At 48.4% G+C, this 26,398-nt stretch overlaps 1 protein-coding gene and 1 pseudogene across 1 annotated transcript in view; both read right to left on the reverse strand.

Annotated features, from left to right (window-relative positions):
* LOC117083953 (importin subunit alpha-1-like) overlaps positions 1-24,658 on the reverse strand; it is a 30,751-nt gene extending 6,093 nt beyond the window's left edge. Inside the window, 7 exon segments of the mRNA XM_033212204.1 lie at positions 1,121-1,209; positions 4,063-4,200; positions 4,354-4,445; positions 7,724-7,855; positions 8,160-8,515; positions 24,158-24,220; positions 24,517-24,658. Of these exon segments, the coding sequence (XP_033068095.1) occupies positions 1,121-1,209; positions 4,063-4,200; positions 4,354-4,422 (296 nt within the window). The 5' untranslated portion in view covers positions 4,423-4,445; positions 7,724-7,855; positions 8,160-8,515; positions 24,158-24,220; positions 24,517-24,658.
* On the reverse strand, positions 21,207-25,128 carry LOC117083961 (annotated as a pseudogene).
* Positions 25,129-26,398: the final 1,270 nt, after the last annotated feature.

Genomic DNA, 26,398 nt, shown 5'->3' on the forward strand with positions numbered 1-26,398 from the left:
GAAAAAAGTTGAAAGTGATTAAGAAAAGGAGTTTGTGTAAAAACCAATTTAAAATACAATTCAAGAGTTTAGAACTTCAGACAACCTTTTAAGTAAATCACCAAATGCTGAGACATTCTGGAACCTGAGAGAAGCTGAACAGATTACATGTACAGTACTATGTATGTGGTATAATTAACTATCATTTTTCCAAAAATTAATGTTGATTACCCTCCTCTGCAGCCCTGCAGAAATCTTCTACAGATCTTGTCACTTTTTTAAAAAACTTTTGACAATCTGACAGAGTTATACTCTCATTATTAATTGAATTTGTTCTCCCTGATAGTTGTGGTTAAGCACTTTTTGCTTTTTTGAGACAGGATCTCACTCCACCCAGGCTAGAGTGCAGTGCCACGATCACAGCTCACTGCAGCCTCGACCTCCTGGGCTCAAGTGATCCTCCCACCTCAGCCTCCTTAGTAGCTGGGACTACAAGTGTGTACCACCACACCCGGATAATTTTTTTTATTTTTCATAGAGACAGGGTCTCACCAGGTTGCCCAGGCTGGTCTCAAACTCCTGGGCTCAAGTAACCCACCCTTTGGCCTCGCAAAGTGCTGGGATTATAGGCATGAGTCACCGCGCCCAGCCTAGAACTTTTTAATCATTTACCATTGAAATTTGTTCTGTCAAGCTATAAAAATTATTAATCCTTTCTATTATATCATAACTATCTGTGTATGATGGGAGGCAAAGGTCAAATTATACTTACCTCCTAAATGGATCTATCATTCTAAATACATGTCTCAATCCCACTTACTATTTATTTCTTCCTTTCCCTGCCAGTGACTTGAAACATTACTTTGATAAAAACTTTATGGGCAGGTGCAATGGCACACACCTGTAATCCCAGCACTTCAGGAGGCTGAGGTGAGAGGATTGCTTGAACCCAGGCATTCGGGACCAGCCTGGGAATAGCAAGGCTGCCCTCTCAAAAAATTAATAAATAAGAAACTATTTGGCTTATGGCTGGCTGACCTAATCTTTCCTTACGCTATCTGTCTGTCCATCCCTGCCTACCCCCAAAAAATCTAAAAACACGAATTTGTTAGGTTACCCATGCTATCGCAGACAGACTTACCTGGCAGCTGGAGTAGCTTGGAGTTGATTTTCCACATTGCTGCTATTTACACCTTTGACAATGTCATCAACAGACCAATTTACAGTGCCCTAGAAGAAAAATGAAATTTTGCACCTTATCATTAAGATTAAATACAAACAATAAAATCTACACTTACCACTGTGAAGGCAAGTATAAACATTGTTGGGCTTATAGCCAGCTACTAAAAATTTAGCCCTACATTTAATTTTGCCTGTTAAATATTCATTATTTTATATGTAGAACAGTTTCCAAACTTGGTGTCAGGACTCACTGGAGTCTCAAGTTATGGAATATCCAGGTGTTTTGTTGCTAAAAAAGGCAGCTTTGAACAATTTAAAAAACGAACTAGAAGGCCAGGCACGGTGGCTCACACCTGTAATCCTAGCACTTTGGGAGGCTCAGGAGGGAGGATGGGTTGAGCTCAGGAGTTCGAGACCAGCCTGAGCAACATAATGAGACCTCCCCACCCTACAAAAAAAATTAACAAAAAATTATCCAGGCACGGTGGTGTGCACCTGTCACCATGCAAGATCTTGTCTCAAAAAAAAAAAAAAAAAAAAAACAGAGCAAACTGAAGATTATTCCTACATTAATCTGAATCACTTGCATTCAGATATACTTTGAGAGAGAAAGACATGAAGTTATAAGCAACATTCTGAGGATTTTCATATCTAATTTTATAATCTATGTATGCCCACGGACATAAATGTGTTATGTGTGGCCAGGCTCGGTGGCTCACACCTGTAATCCCAGCACTTTGGGAGGCCGAGGTGGGTGGATCACCTGAGGTCAGGCATTCGAGACCAGACTGGGAAACATGGTGAATCCCCATCTCTACTACAAATGCAAAAATTAGCCAGGCATGGTGGCGGGCCCCTGTAATCCCAGCTACTCAGGAGGAGGTGGCAGGAGAATCGCTTGAATCCAGGAGGCAGAGGCTGCAGTGAGCTGAGATCACGTCACTGCACTCCAGCCTGGGCAGCAGAGCAAGACCCATCCCCTGCACCCTATAAAAAAAAAATGTTTTATGTTGTGAATCACAGTAGAAAGGAGGTTTGAGAACCAGTGCTACCCGTAATTTAAAAAGACAGTACCCCTGTCTCTCCAGGAGCCTGATGCCTCACAGAGGAAATGTGACAAGCAGACAAACAGCATAAAACAAATGGTAAATAGATGGGCTACACAGCATTTACTCCCCATTTTGGGTACAGAACCAGGGCACTAGAGAATCCTGGGAAAGGAGTGTCTTTCCTGCTAGGCTAAGGAGTACTATAAGGAGAAGATGAGCTTTGAGTATTACTCACCTCTATTAGTGTTAGTATCCTAGAAATAGAACATAGGTAGTATTAATAAAAAAAAAAAAAAAGATAAATGTGGAGTGCTAAAGGGCTAAAGGAAGCATAATGTGGCTGCGCGCAGTGGTTCATACCTGTAATCCCAGAATTTTGGGAGGCCGAGGTGGGCGGATCACCTGAGGTCAGGAGCTTGACACCAGCCTGGCCAACATAGCGAAACCCCGTCTCTACTAAAAAAAAAAGAAAATTAATTGGGCATGGTGGTGCGTGCCTATAATCCCAGCTAATCGGGAGGTTGAGGCACGAGTATTACTTGCATCCAGGAGGCAGAGGTTACAGTGAGCCAAGATGGCACCATTGCACTCCAGCCTCAATGACAGAGTGAGGCTTTGTCTCAAAAAAAAGAAAAAAAAAAAAAAAAAGGAAGCATATTGAGCATATTGTGAGAAAAAGAAGTAAGAAAGTGCCCAGTTATCTTTGGAAGATGAAAGATAAATTTGAGAATCTAAGATAGGTCTACTTTGTGGAAGGCCTTCATGGAGTATGGATGATGATGATGATAATGATGATGATGATGATGATTATTTAGACAGAGTTTTGCGCTTGTTGCCCAGGCTGGAGTGCAGTGGTGCAATCTTGGCTCACTGCAACCTCCGCCTCCCAGGTTCAAGCGATTCTCCTGCCTCAACTTCCCAAGTAACTGGGATTACAGGCACCCACCACCACGCCCAGCTAATTTTTTTGTATCTTTAGTAGAGATAGGGTTTCACCACGTTGGCCAGGCTGGTCTCAAACTCCTGACTTCAGATGATCTACCCACCTTGGCCTCCCAAAATGCTGGGATTACAGGTGTGAGCCACCGTGCCTGGTCAGAGTATGGATTTTTATTTTTAGAGACAGGGCACAGAAAGAAGGAAATGATAAATTAGGAGGCTACTGTAAATATTTCAGGAGGAAAGTCCTGAACAAAGCTGATGACAAATACAAAAAAAAAATAGAGACTAACAAAAATAGCAGAAATAAACCAGAAATGGGCTGGACGTGGTGGCTCACACCTGTAATTTCAGCACTTCAGGAGGCCCAGGTGGGCAGATAACAAGGTCAGGAGTTCAAGACCAGCCTGGCCAACATGGTGAAACGCTGTCTCTACTAAAAATACAAAAATTAGCCAAGCGTGGTGGTGCGTACCTGTTATCCCAGCTACTTGGGAGTCTGAGTCAGGAGAATTGCTTGAAACTAGGAGGCGGAGGCTACAGTGAGCCAAGATTGTGCCACTGCACTCCAGCCTGGGCAACAGAGCAAGACTCCATGTAGGAAAAAGAAAAAAGAAATAAACCAGAAACTGGTTGGCTCTGGACACAGTGGTCAGGTCAAGGTACCCAGCTAGCAGCTAGAAATGCAGGGAAGTCTGAAGGAAGGTCAGAGCTAAAGGAAGATCCTAAATCAGCTTCAGTGGATTATGGAAGGCAGGAAAGAAGACAATTACTAATTGCGAACAGAGAAAAAGATCTTCACAGATAGTTACAACCATAAGACTAGAAATGTTAAGTTTACTTGAATTTCTAAGAAAAGTTCCTACTGATTTTCTGGATTTCACATAACTCATACACTAAAATACATGGTTACCTGGTTGTTGCGGTTTTCCTGCAGCAGAGAAGTAGCAACACCAGGAAATGAGCTTACGTTTCTCCTCTTCAGCATCTGGTCATCCTTCTTAGCTTTCCTCAGCTCCACACTGACCTCTATTCTGCGACGCCTCATTTCCTTGAGAAAAGATAACATGCCGTTTCACCTATCATATCAGTTTTTGTTGCTAAGTGAGGGCATTTTTTAAAAATCCCTAAGTTTTCACCCCTTTCCAAATGTCCTCCCATTTAAACACCACCACAGGAAAGCAACAGAATGTACTCACTGTACTGTCTTTTCCCTGTTCTTGAATCTGTGAAGATGGGGAGCTGGTGTATTAGCATTCTCGTTGGTGGACATGGTTATGAGACAAAGGGAGAAAGCTAAAAGATGGGGGGAGAGAAACATATTTCCTTTATCATTTTCCTTTGTCAATAATAGTACCAAATAAGAATTGAATTATCAAGCATCTACTGAATCCACACCTGTATACTAGAGAGGGGATCACCATGTTTTCAGCACTATGAAATAGCTTTACCCAAAGGGGAACTGTCCCCCTTCCCTCTGAAGGGCTGAGACTTCCTGGAGAGGGCTGTCCATCAGAAATAGAATGCAAGCTATATAAATAGAAATTTCCTAGTAGTCATTTTTTGTTTTGCTTTGTTTTGAGACAGAGTCTCACTCTGTCGCCCAGGCTGGAGTGCAGTAGCATGACCTCGGCTCACTGCAACCTCTGCCTCCCAGGTTCAAGTGATTCTCCTGCCTCAGCCTCCCAAGTAGCTGGGACTATAGGCGTGTGCCACCATATCCGGCTAAGTTTTTTATTTTTATTAGAGATGGGATTTCGCCATGTTGGCCAGGTGGGTCTCAAACTCCTGACCTCAGGCGATCCACCCACCTTGGCCTCCCAAAGTGCTGGGATTATAGGCATGAGCCACCATGCCCAGCCAAAAAAAATTCAAAATTAAAAAAAAAACAATAAATCATAATGAACTTAGACAAAAATATCTTCTTGGCATCTAATGAGATGATCAAAAGGTTTCCTTTCTTTGACTTTTTGCTTTTTGAGACAGTGTCTTGCTCTGTTGCCCAGGCTGGAGTGCAGTAGTGCGATCTCAGCTCATTGCAACCTCTGCCTCCCGGGTTCAAGCGAGTCTCCTGTCTCAGCCTCCTAGTAGCTGGGACTACAGGCGTGCACCACTTGCCCCACTAATTTTTGTATTTTTAGTAGAGATGGGGTTTCACCATGTTGACCAAGCTGGTCTTAAACTCCTGGGCTCAAGTGATCCAATCACCTTGGCCACCCAAAGTGCTGGGATTACAGGCATGAGCCACCAGGTCCAGCCTTTCTTTGACTTCTTAAAATAGTAGGGTATTAGTAATCTCCTAGTATTGGAGATTGGTGTCTAAGGTGAAGCCAGTTTAGCATGGTTTCTTATTCTTTAAATTTACTCCTGAATATATCTGCATCCCAATGTTTTGAGATTTCTTATAGACATACCTATTTGCTATTAATTATTATAATAAATATTAATAAATGAGACAGGGCCATAATTTTCTATTTGTCTATTTCTATTTATCAAGTTTTCTAACAGCTTCACACTAACAGAAACAATAATCTGTAAAATTTCCTCCTTTTTCTATTCTGGTAGAAAAGTTTAGAAAGAACTATCTGGTTCCCGAAACTTAAGAAAAACCTTATGAAATCATCTGGTCCTGCCATCACCTTAATGACAGGTGCAGTGATAAACAACCAGAAATCCTTCTCCTGCCTGAGTGTGGCTTCTGCCCTACTAAGGACTGAGATCACTGTGGCATCCTTCCCAACCCTTCCCCCACCCAAAGGGAGCTCGGTGGGCCCCTTTCTGTGGCGGTGGGGATGGAAGGTGGCGCACAATCGGGTGGGGACTTCTATTCCACCATCTTGCTTCACTCCTTCTAGGTGGACCCCTGTCTTTGTGGATGTAGGAAACCTGAATACTATATTAGTGGACCCTGTGAAGGCTTTAAAATTCTAAGTTCTAGTAAAAGAGAATCAGAAATATTGGTTAGTATACCTCTTTTTTTAATTCTTGATATTGGTTATTTGTGCTGTATTATTTTTTCCCCCCTTGATAATCTTATCAGAGGCTTATAAAACATAATGGGATCTAAGGTATATTTCTTTTCTATTTCATCACGTTTGCTCATCTTTAATATTTTCTTTCTTTAGGTTGGTTCCTTGAGATGTACCCCTAGCTAATTAATTTGCAGTTTTTCTTTTCTAACATAAGCATTAACGGCTAGCAACTTCTCCTAGGAAGTCTAATTGCATCTCACAAATTTCAATATATGTAGTACTTTCATGAACATCCAGATCAAAATGTTTTCTGGTTTTCATTATGATTTACATTTGAGCACTTATTTATTTAGAAGTATATTTCTTACATTTCAAGCATATAGCCCTTGCATTTCTTTAAAATTTTACAAATGTCTATATCCCTAAACAATACTGTAACATTGTGTCATCACACACGCTTTTAAACTCTACACATATGTATGTAGTATATACATTTTTCCTTATGTGTTTTTAGTGATGAAACTGTTTTCTCTTTTTTAAAATTTTTATTTTATCTTAGATTCAAGGAGTCTATGTGCACTGGGGGGAACTGGGTTTCTAGTTACTCATTACCCGTATAGTAAACACTGTACGCAGTAGGTAATTTTTCAACCCTTGTGCCTCTCCCACCCTCTCCAGATGTTTTCATTCTATTGTAAACTTACGAGATTCAGTCTCGACACTTGTTGCTCTAGTGTGTTTTTCACTGCTACGTAACAGTCCATTATGAAATAACACAATTTAAACATGCCTGATTATGAGTACTTAGGAATTATTTCCAAATTTCGCCATTATGAAATAATATTCTAAGGAACACTCTGCTACAATATCTTCTCATGTACACAGGGTAAAAGTTTCTCTACAGTATCAGGAAGGAGTCAAATTGCATTTTTAACTTTGTTTTTGTCAAACCATTCTCTAAAATGTTATAGCAACCATTGCACTAATTGCTCTGTTATCAGAAATGTATCATGACTATAATCCCAACAGTTTGGTAGGCTGAGGCAGGCAGGTCGCTTGAGCCTAGAGTTAGAGAACAGCCTGGGCAACATAATGAGACCCTGTGTCTACAAAAAATACAAAAATTAGGTAGGCATAGTGGAATGCGTCTGTAGTCCCAACTATTTGGGAGGCTGAGGTAAGAGGACAACCTTAGCTCAGGGAGGTCAGGGCTGCAGTGAGCTGTGATGGCACCACTGCACTCCAGCCTGGGTGACAGACAAAAAATTAGCCGGACGTGGTGGCGGGCACCTATAATCCTAGCTACTTTGGAGGCTGAGGCAGGAGAATCATTTGAACTCAAGAGGTGGAGGTTGCAGTGAGCTGAGATTGTGCCACTGCACACCAGCCCAGGCAACAGTGCAAGACTCTGTCTCAAAAAAAAAAAAAAAGAAAGAACTAATAATATTCATTCATGTTTTACAATTTATATAGGAAGAAAATGAGGCCAAAAGTAAAGTCTTTAATATGGTCTCTTAAATACATTAGCTTTCATTATTAATAGGCTAGTATTTCAAAAGGGAGTCCAATATTCATCATTTACAAGGCTTAGAATGCACTTACCTGGTATGTCCTAAAGATTCTCGCCATATTGGTAGCATCACAGCTGGTTTAACTGCACACTCCAAAACGGCTAAAGCCAATGCAAATTCTCTGGGTTTGCTACACATCTGAACTGCCTTGATCCAATTTGCCCTGTATTTCAGAAGAAATGAAAGAAATTATTTCACTACATTGACCTTAAATTAAAAGCACAATAGTTGTAACTTTGGCCTCCATCTGATTCCAGGGATAAAGACTCTAACTCCTAGAAATCCTCCAAATAGTGGTGTTGGTTCAGTAAGTTAGAAGTACACTCATGCCTCTAACGTCCTGTCTGTTGACCACATTGACTTCATTCAACTCATTGGTAATGACGTTTTCAAGCGCACATCTACAACAATCATTTTCTAAACATTTAATATATCTACAGCAATAAATTAACCTTAGTTTCCTTTACCTATGTGATGCCCAATTGGGATGAAGAAAGGATGAAGGGATGTTGTTTTCCAATTGGGTGATAGTCAGTCTCAGAGTAGATATGGTAAGAACTTTGGACCCATGGACAGAACCGTTCCATTTGAACTCTCCTGCTGGAGTCAGACAGAAGTTATGTGCAAGATGCCTTCTCTTATCATGATCTTCTCTGTGCTGGTGTTCATTCAAAGCAAATGAATTGGTGGAGTATTGATTGTGGTAGACGCGATACTTCCCTTCTTGACCCAATTTAAGATAATTGTTGATATTTCCTTTCATGACCACTTCCTTTTTGATGCTCAACCGTGAAATTTCTCCTTGAGATTTAACTACCAGTACCTGACCAAAAACATAAACAGACTGCGTTATTTATGTCAATCAAAGATGTAAATTTCATCTGATCAACTGTCTTAGTAAGTTAAGATAATAGAACTTTTGAAGTCTAAAAGCTAAGTTAAGAGTTAAAGCTAATTGTTTACAATTAAACAACCAAGATATGCCTGCAGAAAGAAAACTAACACATATTAAGTTCCTATTACATGTTAGATACTATTTTTCACTGCTTTCATGTGTTAATATTTCAAATATACACATGAAACCATGCATATAAATTACTCACCTACCATTTTCTCAAGTTTTTCAAGTTTATTCTTAAGGGAAAAAGAAGGGCACTGGATGTACTCTCTCCCCAAAAACATATTCCTAAAAACACCCTTTCAGGTCCTCTTATCATTCCAGCTATAGTAAGACCCCATGGATACTTCAAAATAGTATTTTCAAACAGTTTGTCCCAACTCTTTAGTGACTATAAAATAAATAGTGGATCTTATTCAGTTTTTTAAAAAATAAAATGTAATGCAGCCAGGCACAGTGGCTCATGCCTGTAATCCCAGCACTTTGGGAGGCCAAGGCAGGCAGATCATGAGGTCAGTAGATTGAGACCACTCTGGCCAACATGGTGAGACCTCATCTCAACTAAAAATACAAAAAAATTCGCTGGGCATGGTGGCATGTGCCTGTAGTCCCAGCTACTTGGGAGGCTGAGGCAGGAGAATGGCTTGAATGAGGGAGGCGGAGGTTGTAGTGAACCGAGATTGCACCACTACACTCCAGCCTGGGCAACAGAGCAAGACTCCATCTCAAAAAAAAAAAAAAAAAAAATGTAATGCAGTAGGCTAACACAGAAAATATCAGAATGCTTCCCACATAATAAGGCAAAACAGTATTTCAGAAAGCTTTCGAATATGTGTACTGGGCTGCTATGAAAAAATGTGTATGTGACTGAGGGTCAGAGTCAAAAAGAAGTATGAAAGGCACTGCTTTTAAGCAATTGCTGTGATGTTAAGAACATCATTTATTCTTTCATATCTACCCTGCAAATAATTCTCGAATATCGGAGACACAGTTGGGGCCATGTCCTGTCACCATGGCTGGCTGAAGGGCAGAGATACCGACTCCTAGCTCTGATCCCATTGTTCATGATCAGAGCTGGGATGCCATGCTGTCCTATCCACAGTGCTCTGCTATCAATGGGTAAGCCTCATCCTTTAGCTGCAGGTTCACCTGAAGTGATCATAGCTAGAACTGGGCAGTGAATCACCTACAGTTATTTAATAAACTATAAAACCCAAAATAGCCTACTCATATGTGTAAAGAAGGCTTTAATTCTTTAGAATTATATGTAGAATAAAACTGATCATGTAGTAAGAAATTGTATTAGTCATTTATAGCATTTTTATGCCTTGACTGAAATTTGGGTTTGCAACTATACTTAGAAAGCCTAATGCTTTCAATCTTGTTACCTAGTACAGCTTTGGAAATAGAGAAAATACAATTCAAAAATAGGTCTACAAATTTCTACAAATTTCCAGCCCCTATTTATCACATGTTCTCCAGGACAGAAACTGGGTCTCCCTTTACCCATCCCGGCCTGGCCCAGAGTTGTACATCCAGGGGTAGGATCAGGGGACCCGGGGGTGACCCCACAGGGTCCTGGGCCTCAAGCCTCAGTAGGCTTTGGGGAGCCGTGCCTAATTCAGCCCTCTGATTCTGATGGAAGTGGTTTGGACCAGGGCCCGGGGCATGTGTTTAATTTTAAAGCTCCTTGAGTGATTTGACTGCAGCCCAGGCGAGGTGTCAAGGCTCAGTGTAATCTTTTTTTTTTTGGTATGGAGTCTCACTCTGTCACCCAGGCTGGAGGGCAGTGGCTCAGTCTCAGCTCACTGCAATCTCTACCTCCAAGGCTCAAGTGATTCTCCTGCCTCAGCCTCCTGAGTAGCTGGGATTACAGGTGCCTGCCACCATACCCAGCTAATTTTTGTATTTTTAGTAGAGACGGGGTTTCATTGTGTTGGCCAGGCTGGTCTCGGACTCCTGACCTCAAGTGATCTGCCCGCCTGGGCCTCCCAAAACACTGGGACTACAGGCATGAACAGCCCGGCTGGCTCAGTGTAATCTTATTGCAAGGATGTGGGGGGAGATTCCAAACGTAATGGTTTTAGGTGAGACTGTTTTCTTGGGGCAGAAGCTTCCATTGATTCAAAGGGAAGAAGAGTGGAGCTGGAGTCCAGAGACTCGGGCTCTTGTCTAGGCTCTACTTCAGCTTCTCGCCAAGCAGCTGCTTAAATTTCTGGGCCTCAGTTTCTTCGTCTGTAGAACACAGCTGTCAACCCTACCCCGTCACAGGGCTGCTTCTATGAAAGAGCCGAGCGGGCCCTGGGTTCCCACACCCATGGGGATGGGGAAAAAGCAGGCCTGCACTTCTGCTTTTCTGATTTTGGGTTTCAACTGGGTGCCCTCAGCTCTGGACTCCATTCCCAGCCTCTGGGTGACCTCATGGGGCTGCCTGCATGGCCTGCTCCTCCAGGGCAGGGTGGGAGCTGGGGTGGGGCCTCCTCAGGGCTCACACTGCCTGTGCTCTAAGTAACGTTGGCAGAGACCCAGCAGGGCCACTGGGGCCAGGAGGGATCAGAAATGGTCCACAAGGGGCCAAGCGTGTTGGCTCACACCTGTAATCCCAGCACTTTCGGAAGCTGAGGCAGGAGGATCACTTGAGGTCAGGAGTTTCAGACCAGCCTGGCCAACATAGTGAAACCCTGTCTCTAACAAAAATACAAAACTTAGCTGGGTGTGGTGGTGTGTGCCTGTAGTCCCAGCTACTCGGGAGGCTGAGGCAGAAGAATTGCTTGAACCTGGGAGGCAGAGGTCACAGTGAGCCAAGATCACACCACTGCACTCCAGCCTGGGCAACAGAGCGAGACTCTGTACCCCACACACACAAAAAGAAATGGTCCATAAAGAAACCTCCCAGCCAATGAAGGCTGTAAGGATTAGCCAGGTTAGGGAGGTAGGAAAATGAGACCAAGGAGTGGTCACCTTCTGCCCACTCCCTCAAACATATCTGTGTTTACACCCACCATTCCTTCCCCCTCCCCGAGGGGAAGGCACAGGGGCCTGCTGTCCAAGCCAACCTCCCCAGCCCAGGCCTGAAGGACCCCATAGCTGCCTCCCACTTGCTTAGAAGTAGCCTCACCTCAAATCTCCAACCCTTCCCTTCTGACTACCTTTGTCCCTTTCTCATTTCAACAAACTAAAGGCCTCTCCATCTTTTTATTTTTTATTTTTTGACAGGGTCTTGCTCTGTCACCCAGGCTGGAGGGCAGTGGCATCATCATGGTTCACTGCAGCTTTGACTTTCTGGACTCAAGCAATTCTTCTGCCTCACCTCCCAAGTAGCTGGCACTACAGGCCTACACCACCACGCCCAGCTAATTTTTTTTTTTTTTCTGTAGAGACAGGGTCCTTCTATGTTGGCCAGGCTGGTCTTGAACTCCTCGGCTCAAGAAATTCTCCCACTTCAGCCTCCCAAAGTGCTGGGATTACAGGCATGAGCCACTGCACCCAGTTGGTCTCTCCATCTTAAAAAGAAAATGTTGGCCAGGTGCGGTGGCTCACTCCTGTAATCCCAACACTTTGGGAGGCTGAGGCAAGTGGATCGCTTGAGGTCAGGAGTTCGAGGCCAGCCTGGCCAACATGGTGAAACCCCATCTCTACTAATTATATATATATATAATTTCTAATTGGATGATAGTCAGTCTCAAGACTGTGCTCTCGGCTACCTGGGAGCACGAGGTGGGAGGACTGCTTGAGCCCAGGAGGTTGAAGCTACAGTGAGCCCCGTGATCGCACCACTGCACTCCAGCCTGGGTGACAGAGCGAGACCCTGTCTCAAAAAAGAAAAGAAGAAAAAGTTGTTCATTATTTCTCACCTGGAAACAGACTTGCCCTTCCAGCTCCCCCTGCCCCTGACATGTTACGGACAAAGTAGTTCATCTACCTTTCAGACACAGCTCTGGAGTTGGGATTCTGGGAATAAGGCCACTTAAACATGCCCTGTTTCCCCTCTGCTCCCAATTGTGACCTGCTACTGCCTGAGTCAAGCAGAGGTTGGGGCAGTGGGTGGGTGAGACCTGGCTGGCACAGGTGAAAGGCTGTGTCTAAGGTGGAGGCTCCCAGGGGAACCCTGAGGTGGGCTGGCCCATCATGGGACCCCGGGGAGGAGGCAGTATGGCTCTTGTATCCTTGTGCCCAGGAGCTGAGGGGGGCCAAACAGGTGGGCCAGGTAGTCTCTACCCATAAGGCCAGGTCACCAAGGAGACAGAGAGAATTTCTGCTGGTGTTTTGACATCACGGATGTCCCATGCCCACAGGCTCCCTGGCAGAGACCACCATCCCTTCTCCACTCTAGGACCACCCCTCCAAGTGGGGTACTCCTGCTTGGAGGGGTGTACCCCAAGTACACCTCGAGTGTACACCTCGAGTGGGGTACTCGAGTATATTTTATAAACTCGGCCCCGGCTCTGGTGAGCAAAGACATTTAAACTCAGTCTGTGACAGCGCAGCAGGGGGAACAGACAGAACCACCAAACCAGCTGCCATCACCAGACCCCAGCACAGCCGGGACCCAGGACGCACTAAACCAGCCGCCATCACCAGACCCCAACACAGCCGGGACCCAGGACGCACTAAACCAGCCGCCGCCACCAGACCCCAGCACAGCGGGACCCAGGACGCACTAAACCAGCCGCCATCACCAGACCCCAGCACAGCCGGGACCCAGGACGCACTAAACCAGCCGCCGCCACCAGACCCCAGCACAGCCGGGACCCAGGACGCACTAAACCAGCCGCCATCACCAGACCCCAGCACAGCCGGGACCCAGGACGCACTAAACCAGCCGCCGCCACCAGACCCCAGCACAGCCGGGACCCAGGACGCCCTAAAGATGCCATCACAGGTGATGGGGAAAGACAAACTTGTCAGTGAAAGGCCACAGGACAACTGGCTGCCCATCCAGAGATAAACAAATAAATAAACACGTATATAAATAAGGGAGGGTCCACATCTCACTCTGTCCATCCACAATAACCCTCAAAGGATTAAAGATTTAAATTTTTTAAAATGAAGCCATAAAAATAATCGAAAAAGAAAACAAAATCCAATATGCTGTATATATATATTAAAAAGCCTATATATTTTATATATATGTCTTATATATAAAAGACTTCAATATGCTGTATGTATATAAAAATTTATATATAATATGCTGTGTGTATATAAAAACTTCAATATGTTATATGTGCGTGTATATATACATATATATATAAAGACTTTGTAACAAAGACTCAAAATATAAAAGCCATAAAATAAACAAGTGATACATTTGACCATATAAATGTGTTTTAAGAAAACTTGCGGCTGGGCGCAGTGGCTCAAGCCTGTAATCCCAGCACTTTGGGAGGCTGAGACGGGTGGATCATGAGGTCAGGAGATCGAGACCATCCTGGCTAACACGGCGAAACCCCGTATCTACTAAAAAATACAAAAAAACTAGCCGGGCAATGTGGCAGGCGCCTGTAGTCCCAGTTACTCGGGAGGCTGAGACAGGAGAATGGCGTGAACCCGGGAGGCGGAGCTTGCAGTGAGCTGAGATCGCGCCACTGCACTCCAGCCTGGGCGACAGAGCGAGACTCCGTCTCAAAAAAAAAAAAAAAAAAACACTTGCGTGGCAAAATAATGTTATTAGCAGAGTCAAAAGACAAGCTCAGGGTGGCGGAGGGAATTATGACTCATGTAATAATAGACAAAGGGCAGTTTCCCTAGTATAGAAAAAGCAACTAGAACTCAATAAGAAAAAAACCTAACAACCCAATACGCAAACAGGCAAAGGATATAAACAGACTATTCACAGAAAAAAAAAAAAAAGATGGGGGGGACAAACAGCCCTTAAATATATGAAAAGATACTCTTACTGGAAAGAAAAATGCAAATTTAAAGTACCTTAAGTTAATACATATTATGGTCAGATTGGCAGAAAAGTTTGACAACAGTCAGTTGGCAAGGCTGTGGGGAAGAGATACCCTCATTTGTGTTGGCCAGGGCAAATTGGTATATGCCTCATGGGATATATCCATCAAATATCCATTATTTACCTTTTGACCCCAAAATCCCACTGTTGGAATTTTTCCAACATCTACCTGTACATATATAAAAGAGTATACAAAAGAGTATTCATTATGGTATTGTCGTAATAGCAAAAAATAGGAAACATTCCAAGTGCCCATGGACAGGAGACTGGTAAAATGGATAATCTGTAGTTGTAGGGAAAGAGACATAACCTCTCTAGGTACAATCTCTAAGATACATTGTCAAAGGAATACATAAAACAAAAAGTAAACAAGGTTTTTTTTTTTTAATCTTGTTTTACACACAGGACAGTGTGTACAAGGTACCACCTTTGCTTGAGAGAGAGAGAGAAAATTAAGTAATCAGATAGGTAGTTATACTAGTTTGTACTCAGAAACTCTGGAAGAATGAAGAAAGAATGAATGAAAGGGGTGGCTTTTGAGTTGATGGAGAACAGAGCAGGGAAACAAGGTACATGTGAGATTTTTACTATAGACTTTAAAATATTGCTTTTTTAAAAAAAAATCTGTAGGCCGGGCGTGGTGGCTCAAGCCTGTAATCCCAGCACTTTGGGAGGCCGAGACGGGTGGATCACGAGGTCAGGAGATCGAGACCATCCTGGCCTACACGGTGAAACCCCGTCTCTATTAAAAAATACAAAAAACTAGCCGGGCGAGATGGCGGGCGCCTGTAGTCCCAGCTACTCGGGAGGCTGAGGCAGGAGAATGGCGTAAACCGGGAGGCGGAGCTTGCAGTGAGCCGAGATCACGCCACTGCACTTCAGCCTGAGCGACAGAGCGAGACTCCGTCTCAAAAAAAAAAAAAAAAAAATCTGTAAATATGTTACCTAGTAAAATAAATTCAAGGTTATTGGTAAAATAGAGGGGCTGGAGAATGCAATTATAACGTGAACACAAACTCTTAAGGAGACTCGAATCAAGCAGAGTTATTAAAAAGGGCTGATTTTTAGAACTTAAAATATGTACTTGTATTAGTTGAAGGGGAATAAATTCACTCTTGAGATTCAAATTTGCAGCCTGGAAGGTCAAAAGAAATATCAAACCTGCGACCAAAAGTACACCAAGATTGAAATAAAAAGGCCAAAGATAAACTGCGAGGGACCCAGTCAGGAGCCCTCACATGCAAAGGAAAGAAAAGTTAAAGAAACAATAATCAAGCAACAGGCCGGGTGCAGTGGCTCACGCCTGTAATCCCAGAACTTTGGGAGGCTGAGGCAGGTGGATCGCTTTAGCCCAGAAATTTAAGATCAGCCTGGGCAACGTGGTGAAACTTTGTCTCTCCAAAAAGTACAAAAAAAGCTCGCTGGGCGTGGTGGTGTGCGCCTGGATTCCCAGCTTCTCAGGAGGCTGAGGTTGGAGGATCACTTGAACCCAGGAGGTGGAGGCTGCAGTGAGCCGTGATTGTGCCACAGCACTCCAGCCTGGGTAGCAGAATAAGACCCTGTCTCAATAAACAAACAAATAATAATCAAATCCAGCAACAAATAGATGTTCCTAAGTGGAAAAAAAACCAGAGTCTACAGAGTGACAGGTTCTGTGAGCTGTGAGGGTGCTGAGAAAAGAATCCCCATCAAGGAATGTGCTAAAGAATATGTGTTTGATTAGGAACCCCAGAGAAGGGACAGCTGCCAATAATGAAATGGAAAGTGTAACAGGGGAAGAAAAAGGAAATCAATAACCAGATCAGAGGGAAAAAACTGCAAGGTAAACCAATAAATGTAAAATGAGGCAAAGGTAATCAAATCAAGTACAGTAGATCAACTGTTAAACGAAATGTGAACAGATTGAATTCTCCCACTAAAAGACAAAGAGTCAGCTTGGGTTTAAAAACACCATGATAGGCTGGGCGCAGTGGCTCACACCTGTAATCCCAGTACTTTGGGAGGGTGAGGCAGGTGGATCACTGGAGGTCAGGAGTTTGAAACCAGCCTGACCAATGTGGCGAAACACTGTCTCTACTAAAAATACAAAACTTAGTTGGGCGTGGTGTTGTGTGCCTGTAATCCCAGTTAATCAGGAGGTTGAGGCGGGAGAATCACTTGAACCTGGGAGGCGGAGGTTGCAGGGAGCCAAGATCGTGCCACTGCACACCAGCCTGAGTGGCAGAGCAAGTCTCTGTCTCAAAAAGCAAACAAAAAAAATATGAAAATAACAAAATACAGTGGTGACAGGCAACATGAAGAAACCCCATCTCTACAAATAATACCAAAAAAAAAAAAAAATTAGCTGGGCATGGTGGCACGCGGGCCTGTGGTCCCAGGTTCTCAGGGTGCTGAGGCAGGAGAATTGCCTGAGCCAGGGAGGTTGAGGCTGCAGGGAGCCATGATCACACCACTGCACTCCAGCTGGGGCAACAGAGGCAGACCCTGTCTCAAACAAAACAAAACAGTGATGTGACTTACACAAGAAATTAGTAGTTTCAAAAAATGATAATGGTAGAAAATAAAAGAATGCTAAGCAAGTGCAAAAAAAAAAAAAAGTAAAATAAGGAGTGGTCATATTAACAACAGAAGGGCGAAATTTAAGGCTAAGCACTATAATAGGATAAAGAGGGACACCACATAATGATAGAAAAGCACAATACGTACCAACAGAACACTCGAAATCTGCATGCTCCTGACAGCATCGTAGTTAATATAAAAAGCAAAAACTAGGAAAAGCACCAGAAGAGCTTTATAGAGAAAATTTGAGTGGACAGTTTAACAAAACACATCTCTATCAGAATTAGAGTAAAATACCCCTGCCCCCAAGCAAAGGATATGAAGGAAATGAAAGTTTGAATAATATAATCAATAAACTTGATTTGATGCAGATAGGACCTTATATCCCTTAAATAGAAAATATTCATTTTTCCGGCCAGGCATGGTGGCTCACACCTGTAATCCCAGCACTTTGGAAGGCTGAGGCGGGTGGATCACTTGAGGTCAGGAGTTCCAGACCCGCCTGGCCAACATGTCAAAATCCTCTCTGTACTAAAAATACAAAAATTAGCTGGGCGTGGTAGCGCACACCTGTAATCCCAGCTACTCCGGAGGCTGAGGCAGGAGAATCGTTAGAACCCAGGAGGTGGAGGCTGCGGTGAGCCGAGACTGCACCACTGCACTCCAGCCTGGGTGACAGAGCGAGACTCCATCTCAAAATAAATAAATAAATAAATAAAAATAAAAATAAGAAAATATACATTTTTCTTATATGTCTATGAAAAACTTAGAAAAATCATTTACTTGGTCACAAAGAAATTCATAATAAATTTTAAAAGTGGAGATTTTACACACCTGGAGAAAATGAATGCTTTCCTAGTAAAATATAAAATGGCCAAAATTAACTAGAAGGTGAGTAGAAACTTAAATAAACTAATTACCACTGATGAGACAAAAAATCTGCCACAGAAAAAGGCACCAGGTCCGGAGGGTTTTATGAGAGGGAACAGTAGAAACCTTTTGAATTCATCTTTGCCAACACCTTCCTCCTCCAGGAAGCACTCCTGGATTTCACTCTTGCCAACAAGATTCTGGGAGGATGGCTCCTCCAATATGCCCCCCACAGCTCTTTGCAGATGCATCATGTCATATCATATCATATCATATCATATATCTGCCATACCATAACTGCCATGCCATACCATATTGTAATTGGATCTGCTGTTCAATTTCTCCTGAACAGTAAGCTACCTGAGGGCAGGAACCATCCTTTATTTTTCATTGCTCCCTAGTGTCCAGTACAGCAGCTGACATTCACTGACTAGGTGAATATGGTAATTGAAAAAGCAGAAGGCACAATCATCATTACGCTGTGATGTCTCTATGGGAACTGCCCAAGACATACACATAAGAAGGCAGAAAAAATGGGAAGAAACCAACATGCTAATAGTCATTCAATTGAGATTTCCTCCTATTATTCAAATATTGTAATGGAGTTAAGCTGTTTTTATAGGGAGGGAGTAGTAATTTATACATTTAACTGGGCCAACAAGGAGAAAGGAAGGGGGAGGTTGGGAGGATTCTACAGGCAGGCCCTTCGGCTGCCTCTGCTTCCTCTCTCTGTGCCCAGCCCCTAGACAGACACGGAGGCCTGGACAGGGGCCCCTGTCCCACTCCCTTCATGCCTCACAGGGGACCACCAGCTAGAAGAAGGCGAGGAGGCAGGGTGGGCACCCATAGGAGCCTCAGCTGGGTCCTGTGGGCCTCACCTGGCCCAGGCAACAGCTCTGGAAGTTCCCTCAACACCAGAATCCTTCTGCAATCTGGAAACAGAGCTTCCCAAATTTTAGCAAGAGCACCTGTGCCCTTGTGCCCCTGTGCCCCAGAGCCCTAGTCCTGGCAGCCCTGTTTCCCCCTCAATATGAACTGACAGCCGCTGACCTCTCACTCCCCGGCACAGATCCAGTTCCAAATCTCTCTAACATCCAAGCATGGAGCCCTGGCCACATTCCTGGTCATCAGCTACCCCCTGGTCATGATCACGGACCTTCCCATTCCCCAGGGCCTGGTACTGACCACCCATCCAGGCTGGCATTCAGCATGATGCCCACCCCTCCCTGTATTGGACACAGTCAGCTCTAAGAAGGGCAGAGAAAATAGGTCTATGGAGCTAAGCAATGAGGAGGCAAAGGCCTAAGAATGATATAATGGACTTTGGGGATTTGGGGGTGCGGGAAGGGTGGGAGGGGGGTGAGGGAGAAAAGACTCCACACTGGGGACGGTGCACACCACTCAGGTGACGGGTGGACCAAAATCTCAGAAATCGCCACTGAAGAACTTATTCCTGTAATCAAACACCACCTGCTCCCCACAACTATTAAAATAAACATTAAAAAAAAAATAGGTCCAGAGTGAGGTCAACTGCTGAGGCCTGGGAAGGAAGTGAGGGGGCAGGTGGGGCCCATCTCAGGCCCTTGGGGCTGAAGGGAGCCAGGGACTAAGAGGTGAGAACCAGGCACAGGCTTCAGGGAGACCCCCAGAGACCATGTGGCCTAGAGGGGAGTTGGGGGTGGCAGGGAGATTTCTGGGGGAACAGCAATGTGGGGTGAGGGTGGGAGGGGGACCCAAGAAGCTGCTGTCTCCTAAGTCAGGTCCTAGGCAGGCAGAGGGGCTCTGGGACAGCCCCGGGCTGCAGGTGAGCCACTGGGAGGGAACTGGGGCAGGTGCGAAGAAACCGGCAGAGCCACCCCAGGGCGGCTGCCCCAGCTGGGGGGTGTGGGTGGGGGTTGTTGGAGGAGGGAGTACAGGCAAGGGGCTAGCAGGAGTCCCCTCAACTTGACCTCAGCTTCCTGCTGTTACCAAAGCCCTTTGCCAAAGGCCCCCTGGCTGGCCCTGAGTGGGGACAGGTGGGTCTGTCCCAAGGCCAGTTCCTTTTTCTCAATCACATTGGCCTCGGGCTGCCCTCAGAGTTTGTCCTGCCCTCAGAGGAAGTGGGTGCTGGCCCTGGATCCAGAGGGGAGGGGCCCCCAGGTGAGAAAGTGAGGGGAGACAGTGGGGAAACTGCTGTGGCCACCCTCTAGTCCCCTAGGGACGAGGGCTCACTCACAGCTCCCATTGGAGGAGGAGGAGAACTGAGGGCCCCAGGCTCCTTCCAGTCCGGGCTGCCTGTTTCAGGTGCGGCGCCTCCAGGGCTGCTTGTATGAGAAGGTGCAGCAGTCTGGCTGGAACTTCCCTCCCAGCGGCCAATGCTCCAGCAGCAGTGGCAAGCTCCAGGCCAGCCCCACCAGCCTGAGCCTTCTCACCTCTGGGTGGGGATGGTGACCGCACCCTGCAATCAATCCCAGAGCCAGGACCGCAGCCAGGGGGAAGAGTCTCAGAGGCCCCTTTATTGCACCGCCTTTGGCCTGGCTTCCATGGGCTCCCTGAGTGGCCTCTTTGCGGGAGAGGAGGAGTCATCCCTGCTTACCTCCCCCTGACTCCCTCTCTCCCCTCTTACAAGGGTTTGCTTCTGCCACTTCCTGGCTGTGTGAGCTTCGTCCTGTCACTAAACCTCTCCGAACCTCTGTTTGTACTCAGGGCAAATGGAGGTGTCCATGCCTGCCTTCCAAGCTGCTGGGAGCTTAACCCTGGGTATAAGCCTTTGAGCAAGAGCCCACAGGACTGTTAGCCCCTTTGGGACTGCATCTTACCACACTTTGTCCCCAGTGTCCAGCACAGTGACCAGCCCACACCAAGTGCTCAATATGTGCGACTAGAGTGCATGGGGAGTGACAAGGCTGTAAAACACCATCCATGGCAGGAGCTCCTCTGTTCTGGGGGTCCCTGGCCCTGCCCAGTAGCCTGCCCTAAGCCCTGAGCTGCTGCCTAATAGATGGGCGTCCCTACACACTCCCCTGTGCCCCCGTGCCACTGCCATCCTCACATCCTGCCCCCTCTGTTCTGTACCCACTTTCTTCTGAGATTCCTTCTCAGCAACAACCTCCTCCCCATCTTCAGCCTCCCCATCTCCTGCCCACCCACCTGAACCTGGGGACCACGTTTCCATCCATGACCTACACCCCCTCTGGTCACACGGTGTCTCTCTCCTCCTGCCCATTGTCCACACACTCAATTTGCACCCTCACTTCACTCCTGACCACTGCCCTCTGCCTTCAGCACACCCCCGACCAGCTGAGCTTCTAGTGGCCACTTCAGGTAAGTGTTATATGGCCTTTCTCTCACGTGACCTTCCTGTGCGTCCTTCTTCTGGACACTTCTTGTCCTCTGAGCTAGCACTCTCATGCTTCTCTTCCCTTTGTCTGGCACCTAAATCCAGGTGGGCCCCAGCTTTTCTTCACCCTACTCCTCCCCAAGTTGCCCCCACCCCAACCTCAGTAAGCAGCACCACTGTCTGCCCACGAATGCCAGCTGGGAATCTAGAACTCAACCCGATTTCCCTCCCACCTCCCTCGGCCCCCAGGCCCTGCCCATCCACCTCCCAAACCTCTTGTTACCATCACATGACCACAAGACCACCAAGAGCTTCGGCCGTGCTTGAAGCCCTGGCCACAGGGATTTTTTTCTCAATCCCACTCCTGTCTCTGCTAAAAGCCTCACAGCAGCTGCCGGATAACGTGTACATTCCTGGCAAGCGCCCATGAGGCCCTGCCCGGGTGGGCACCCACTCCCAACCCTACGCTCCACTCCTGAGCCCCGGCCCCATGTCTTCTCGTGCTGACCTCCTATCCAAGAGGGCGACTCCCCCAGGAACGTGGCTGTGCCTCAGCCCTCTCCAGATCCGAAGGCTCACCAGGGCTTGGGAGGTATCCAGCCAGTTCATGCCTGATGCACGAGTGAATGGGCCTGGAGGATCATGGTGGGAAATGCCGCCTGGGACAACTAAGGGCAGGGGTGGGGTTCCCTTGGGGGGCAGAACCAACTCCCTACCCTGGACTTTGTTGGGGGTGGAGCACCAGGGAGACCCACAGCTGCCTCTTGAATAACGCTCCGTGCAGGGAATGTGGTAGTATTGCACCCATCGCACAGGGGAAGAAACAGGACCAGAGATGTAAAGTGACTTGTGGAGGTCACACAGTGAATTAGGGCCACAGGCGGGGGCCAAGGAGCAGCCTGTCTCTGGCCAATGTCCTAGATCCCCCCCGGGGTAAGTCCCCTGCCCCCATCACCGGTGCCCCTCCCCCCAGATGCCACTGCAACTAGGAACCTGCTAGGAGCTGGAAGAAGGATGGGCAGAGGGGCCACCTGGCAGGCGCCCTGGCAGCCTTCTCAGGAGATGTCAGGACCTGGGCAGTCTCCTTCCTCTTTGGTCCTGGGGCCTGGGGTGGTGGCCCTTGGGCAGACTTACAGAGCCCTGGCTCACAGGTAAGGGACTGCCACACCTCTGCCCTTTTCAGCACACACTCTGTGCACTCTGTCTGAGCCAGACCCTGGGCCAGATTCGAGGTTCAAAGAACAAGGCCATTCCCCCACCTCCAGGGGCTCCCCTCAGACGGGCAGGCACCCTCCCACCGTCACCAGCACAGAGAATGTGGAGAGGCCGGGAAGTGCGCCACCGGGAGCCTGCGCAGGAAACTGAGGGGCGCTGGGGGAGAAGAGGGCTGGCATCCAGCCACCCATCCCAGAGAAGCTGCCTGACCCGCTGGCGGCGGCACGAAACAGGAACCAGCCGCGGTCCCCAGCCCCGCCCGTCGGGTGCCGTTCTCCATCCTGGCCGCAAGGCGGCGGGCTGCCGCTGCAGGAGCCGGAGAGAAGGCGGCGCAGATTCAGCGAAGCCAAACCAGGACGACCTAGAGAGTCTGGGTGGACCCTCTGTTACTGCCAAGCGCTTCGAAGCCTTACCTCGTTTAAGGCTCACAACCCTAATCCTTAGGTGTTGTGCTTACACCAGAGGACGCTGGGCCTGGGGGAGCGTCCTCGCGTGTAAATTAAGTGGCTGTCCGCAGCTGGCAGGTGACCCAGCAGAATCCAATTCTCCTTTCCCCAGCCTCAAAACCTGAGCTCTGCATTGTAACGAGACGGGCGGAGGGAAGACCCAGCAGCGGGCCTACGTGTCTCCTTCGTCTGGGCATCCCGGACTCAGTCCTGGCACATGGTGGGCATCAATGTTCATGGTAATGACATCAGGCACAGCGAAAGAAATTAGGGGCTCCCAAGTTTCAGAGGTCATCTGTCCACCTCCTCCCTTTGGGCTAAAGAACAAACCCAGACCCTGAGTGAGGAAGGGAACTGCCTCTAGATCATCACACGGCCGGTGGCAGATGGCAGATGGCAGAACGGTTCTGAGCATCCTTTTTTCCCCTCGGGCTGCCCCTCCCTGAAAAGTTCCTAAAGTTCAAAATGTCAGGGTCGCCCAGAGTGTTCTGAGGATGTAAGACGTGCTCTATTTTCGATTTCTCAGATTAACACAACTGGACTCTGAAGAGGGGGGAAAAAACAACCTCACTTAACCGGACGTCTTTCTGAAACAAACCCATCAAGAGTTCTTTAAAAAAAAGGAACTGAAATGATGGAAGCACTCTGAAAGGGAAGCAGACGCCTGACTTTCACATCCACCCTCTCATCTGACCCCAGGATCCTGGGAGACGGGCAAGGCGGTTGAGCTGGGGCAGGCCAGCAACCCCCCGTTCTGTGCCCAGAAGCGCTTCGGAATACACAACAGCTGGGACTTGGAAAGATAATATGGGGCACACACCTGCTATAGGTTATATAACCTCCCAGCAGGGCTTGGGGCAGCAGCAGACCATCGAGCTCATTTCCTTTTCTGCAGCGAAACATGAATATTTACACAAGTGCGATAAATACAGACCATCAACAGCCTCACATCCGTTCAAGCGCAATTTTGCCACCAACTGGATTACGAAAAACCTCTGGGCTTCCAAGGAACTTTGGGAATTGCTGATGAGGGACTGGGGGCCTGCACCGCTCCCGTTTCGCGGTTGGGGAGAGGGCGCTCATTCGCAGTCTTCAGACAGGTGGGCGTCGTGCCCGACGCTGAGCGGAGCGGGTCTCCTCGAGCCCCGGCTCCGTGCGGACGCGGTCGCCAGCGGGCCTCCCCGCCTCCGCGCCCGGGGTCGTACCTGCTTCATGCTCTCCTCCCGCGGCGGGCCGCGCACCTCCTAGATGGCCTCGTAGACGTTCTCCTAAAGGCAACAAGGAGGAGGGCCGCGGAAGTCAAGACCACCGAGCCCGGAATAGCCCCGCACTCAGGGACAGGCATGGGTTCGAGTACCGATGCTGCACTTGCCATTCGTCTTCGGGCCTCAGTTTTCCCATTTCTAAAATGAGGACTTGCATAAAATCACATCTGAGGCTTCCATTCTTACACGCAGTGCTGGAATTAGGACAACCCCTTCATTCCGTGGGGCTGATTCTAAGATTTGAGCTTCGCTTTAGTCCTGCGTTGGGGAGATTGTGGGTAGTCTTGGTCCAAATCGACTGAGTCGCTCCGCGCCAGGGGCAGCAGGCACACCCAGGAGACCGCCACGCTGCACGCCTTGAAGCTGCCGCTGCTTCCGAGGTGGCCGGCGGGAGGCGAGACGGCCGCGCGCGCCAGGTAGTCCAGGGACTGCGCGGGCCGCACCGGCGCCGCGGGCCGCAGGTACAGGCAGGTGGGCAGGCCGGGCGCTAGGCTGCTGCGCTGGGTCGCGGCGCCGCGCTGCGCAGGGCCGCACAGGGAGCTGGCGCCGCTCGGGGCTCCGCGGGGGGGGGCCACTGGGGACCGCTGCCGCCGCCGCGCTCAAGAACCGGTAGTCATAGGAGAGCGGCTCGGGGGCCGCGGGGCCGGATGGGGACCTGGCGGCGCGGCAGTGGCAGGGTTGTCCAGCGCAGGCAGCTCGCGCACGTACTGCGCGGGCAGGTAGAAGGGGCGGCCGCCGGGCTCGCGCCGCAGGTGCCACCGGTCCTCGGTGCTGCGCCACAGCGGACGGTAGAGCTCATTGGGCGGGATGGCCACGCGGCGCCCATTCTTGCCGGTGTACTCGAAGGCGTGCACCACCGGCACGTACACGTCCCCCTCCACGTCCGCCGCCATCGCGGCCGCGGCGTTTTCCTGCAGGCAACAAGAAGGAGGGCCGCGGAGGTCAAGACCACCTAGCCCGGGATAGCCCCGCACTCGGGGACAGACTTGGGTTCGAGTCCCGATCCTGCACTCGCCGTTCGCCTTCGGGCCTCAGTTTTCCCATTTCTAAAATGGCAACTTGCATAAAATCACATCTAAGGCTTCCATTCTTACACGCAGTGCTGGAATTAGGACAACCCCTTCGTTCCGTGGGGCTGATTCTAAGATTTGAGCCTCGCTTTAGTCCTGCGTTGGGGAGATTGTGGGTAGTCTTGGTCCAAATCGACTGCGAGGGAAACCTTGGCTTTAAAACGAGGGGTGATTGCCTGCTCTAAGGTCGACACCACTCTTGCTTAATAGTTGACTGAGCCTTAGTTTGCCCGTCAGTCAAGTGGGAAAAGCAGCCCATTTCCTGCCGTTCCCCGGGCCCTGTCCCACCTGGACGCCTCCCGCCCGCAGAGAATCCGCAGAGGGTATCGTAGCACCGCCTCCCTCCGCGAGCCTGCGCCCCGGCCCCTGGGTCGGGGTTGGGATGCGGGCTCTGCAGGCGCCCCGGTGAACAGCTCTATTTGGAGGCTGTCCCTGCCCCGCTTAGTCCGAGGGCCTTGGTGTGGGGGCCTCCGCTGTCAAGGCGGGGGAACCGGTTCTCTCGGTTTCTCTCTCCTTCCGCAGCTGCTTCAGCGCAGACGTGACCCCTAGCCTGGCCCGCCCCGCCCCCTGCTCTCCGGCTCTCACGCCACCCCCAAGAAAGACTGCCCACCTGCCCTGGGACCCCTACAGTGCCTCCACGAGAGTGGCCCCTGGAGAATGCGCTCTGAGATAGTGACTATCCGTGCGGAGTCCCAGAGCAGGGGCCCCCAGAGCTCTCCAGAGTGGTCACAAGCCCCTCTCCCGCCCCGGCTCCGGTGTGTCAGGGATGGGGGAGAGCCTAACTAAATCTGCCTGCGTCCCTCCACCAAAGCCATGAGTCGGTGGTCTTCTCCGGAAGTGCATGGCCCCTCCAGACTCCCACACTGACCACACCTCCTCCTGCCTCCTAAGGTGACCCGGACCAGGGGCCAGGAGACCGTCGCTGGCCGAGGCTGAGGGACCGAAGAAGCAGGGTCCAACCGGGGCCCCCGTAGGGCTCCTTAGCCACTTTGTCAAGGGTTCCTTGACGAGGAAAGGGTGTACACTGAGTCACTATGCACACTGGGCCCCGGAGGCGGGGTCATCGAGCTGCCCTGAGCCAACAAACCCCAGGGTGGACGCTGCCCCCGGC

This window comes from Trachypithecus francoisi, unplaced genomic scaffold, assembly GCF_009764315.1.
Source record: "Trachypithecus francoisi isolate TF-2019V2 unplaced genomic scaffold, Tfra_2.0 Contig00411, whole genome shotgun sequence".
Lineage (NCBI taxonomy): Eukaryota > Metazoa > Chordata > Mammalia > Primates > Cercopithecidae > Trachypithecus > Trachypithecus francoisi.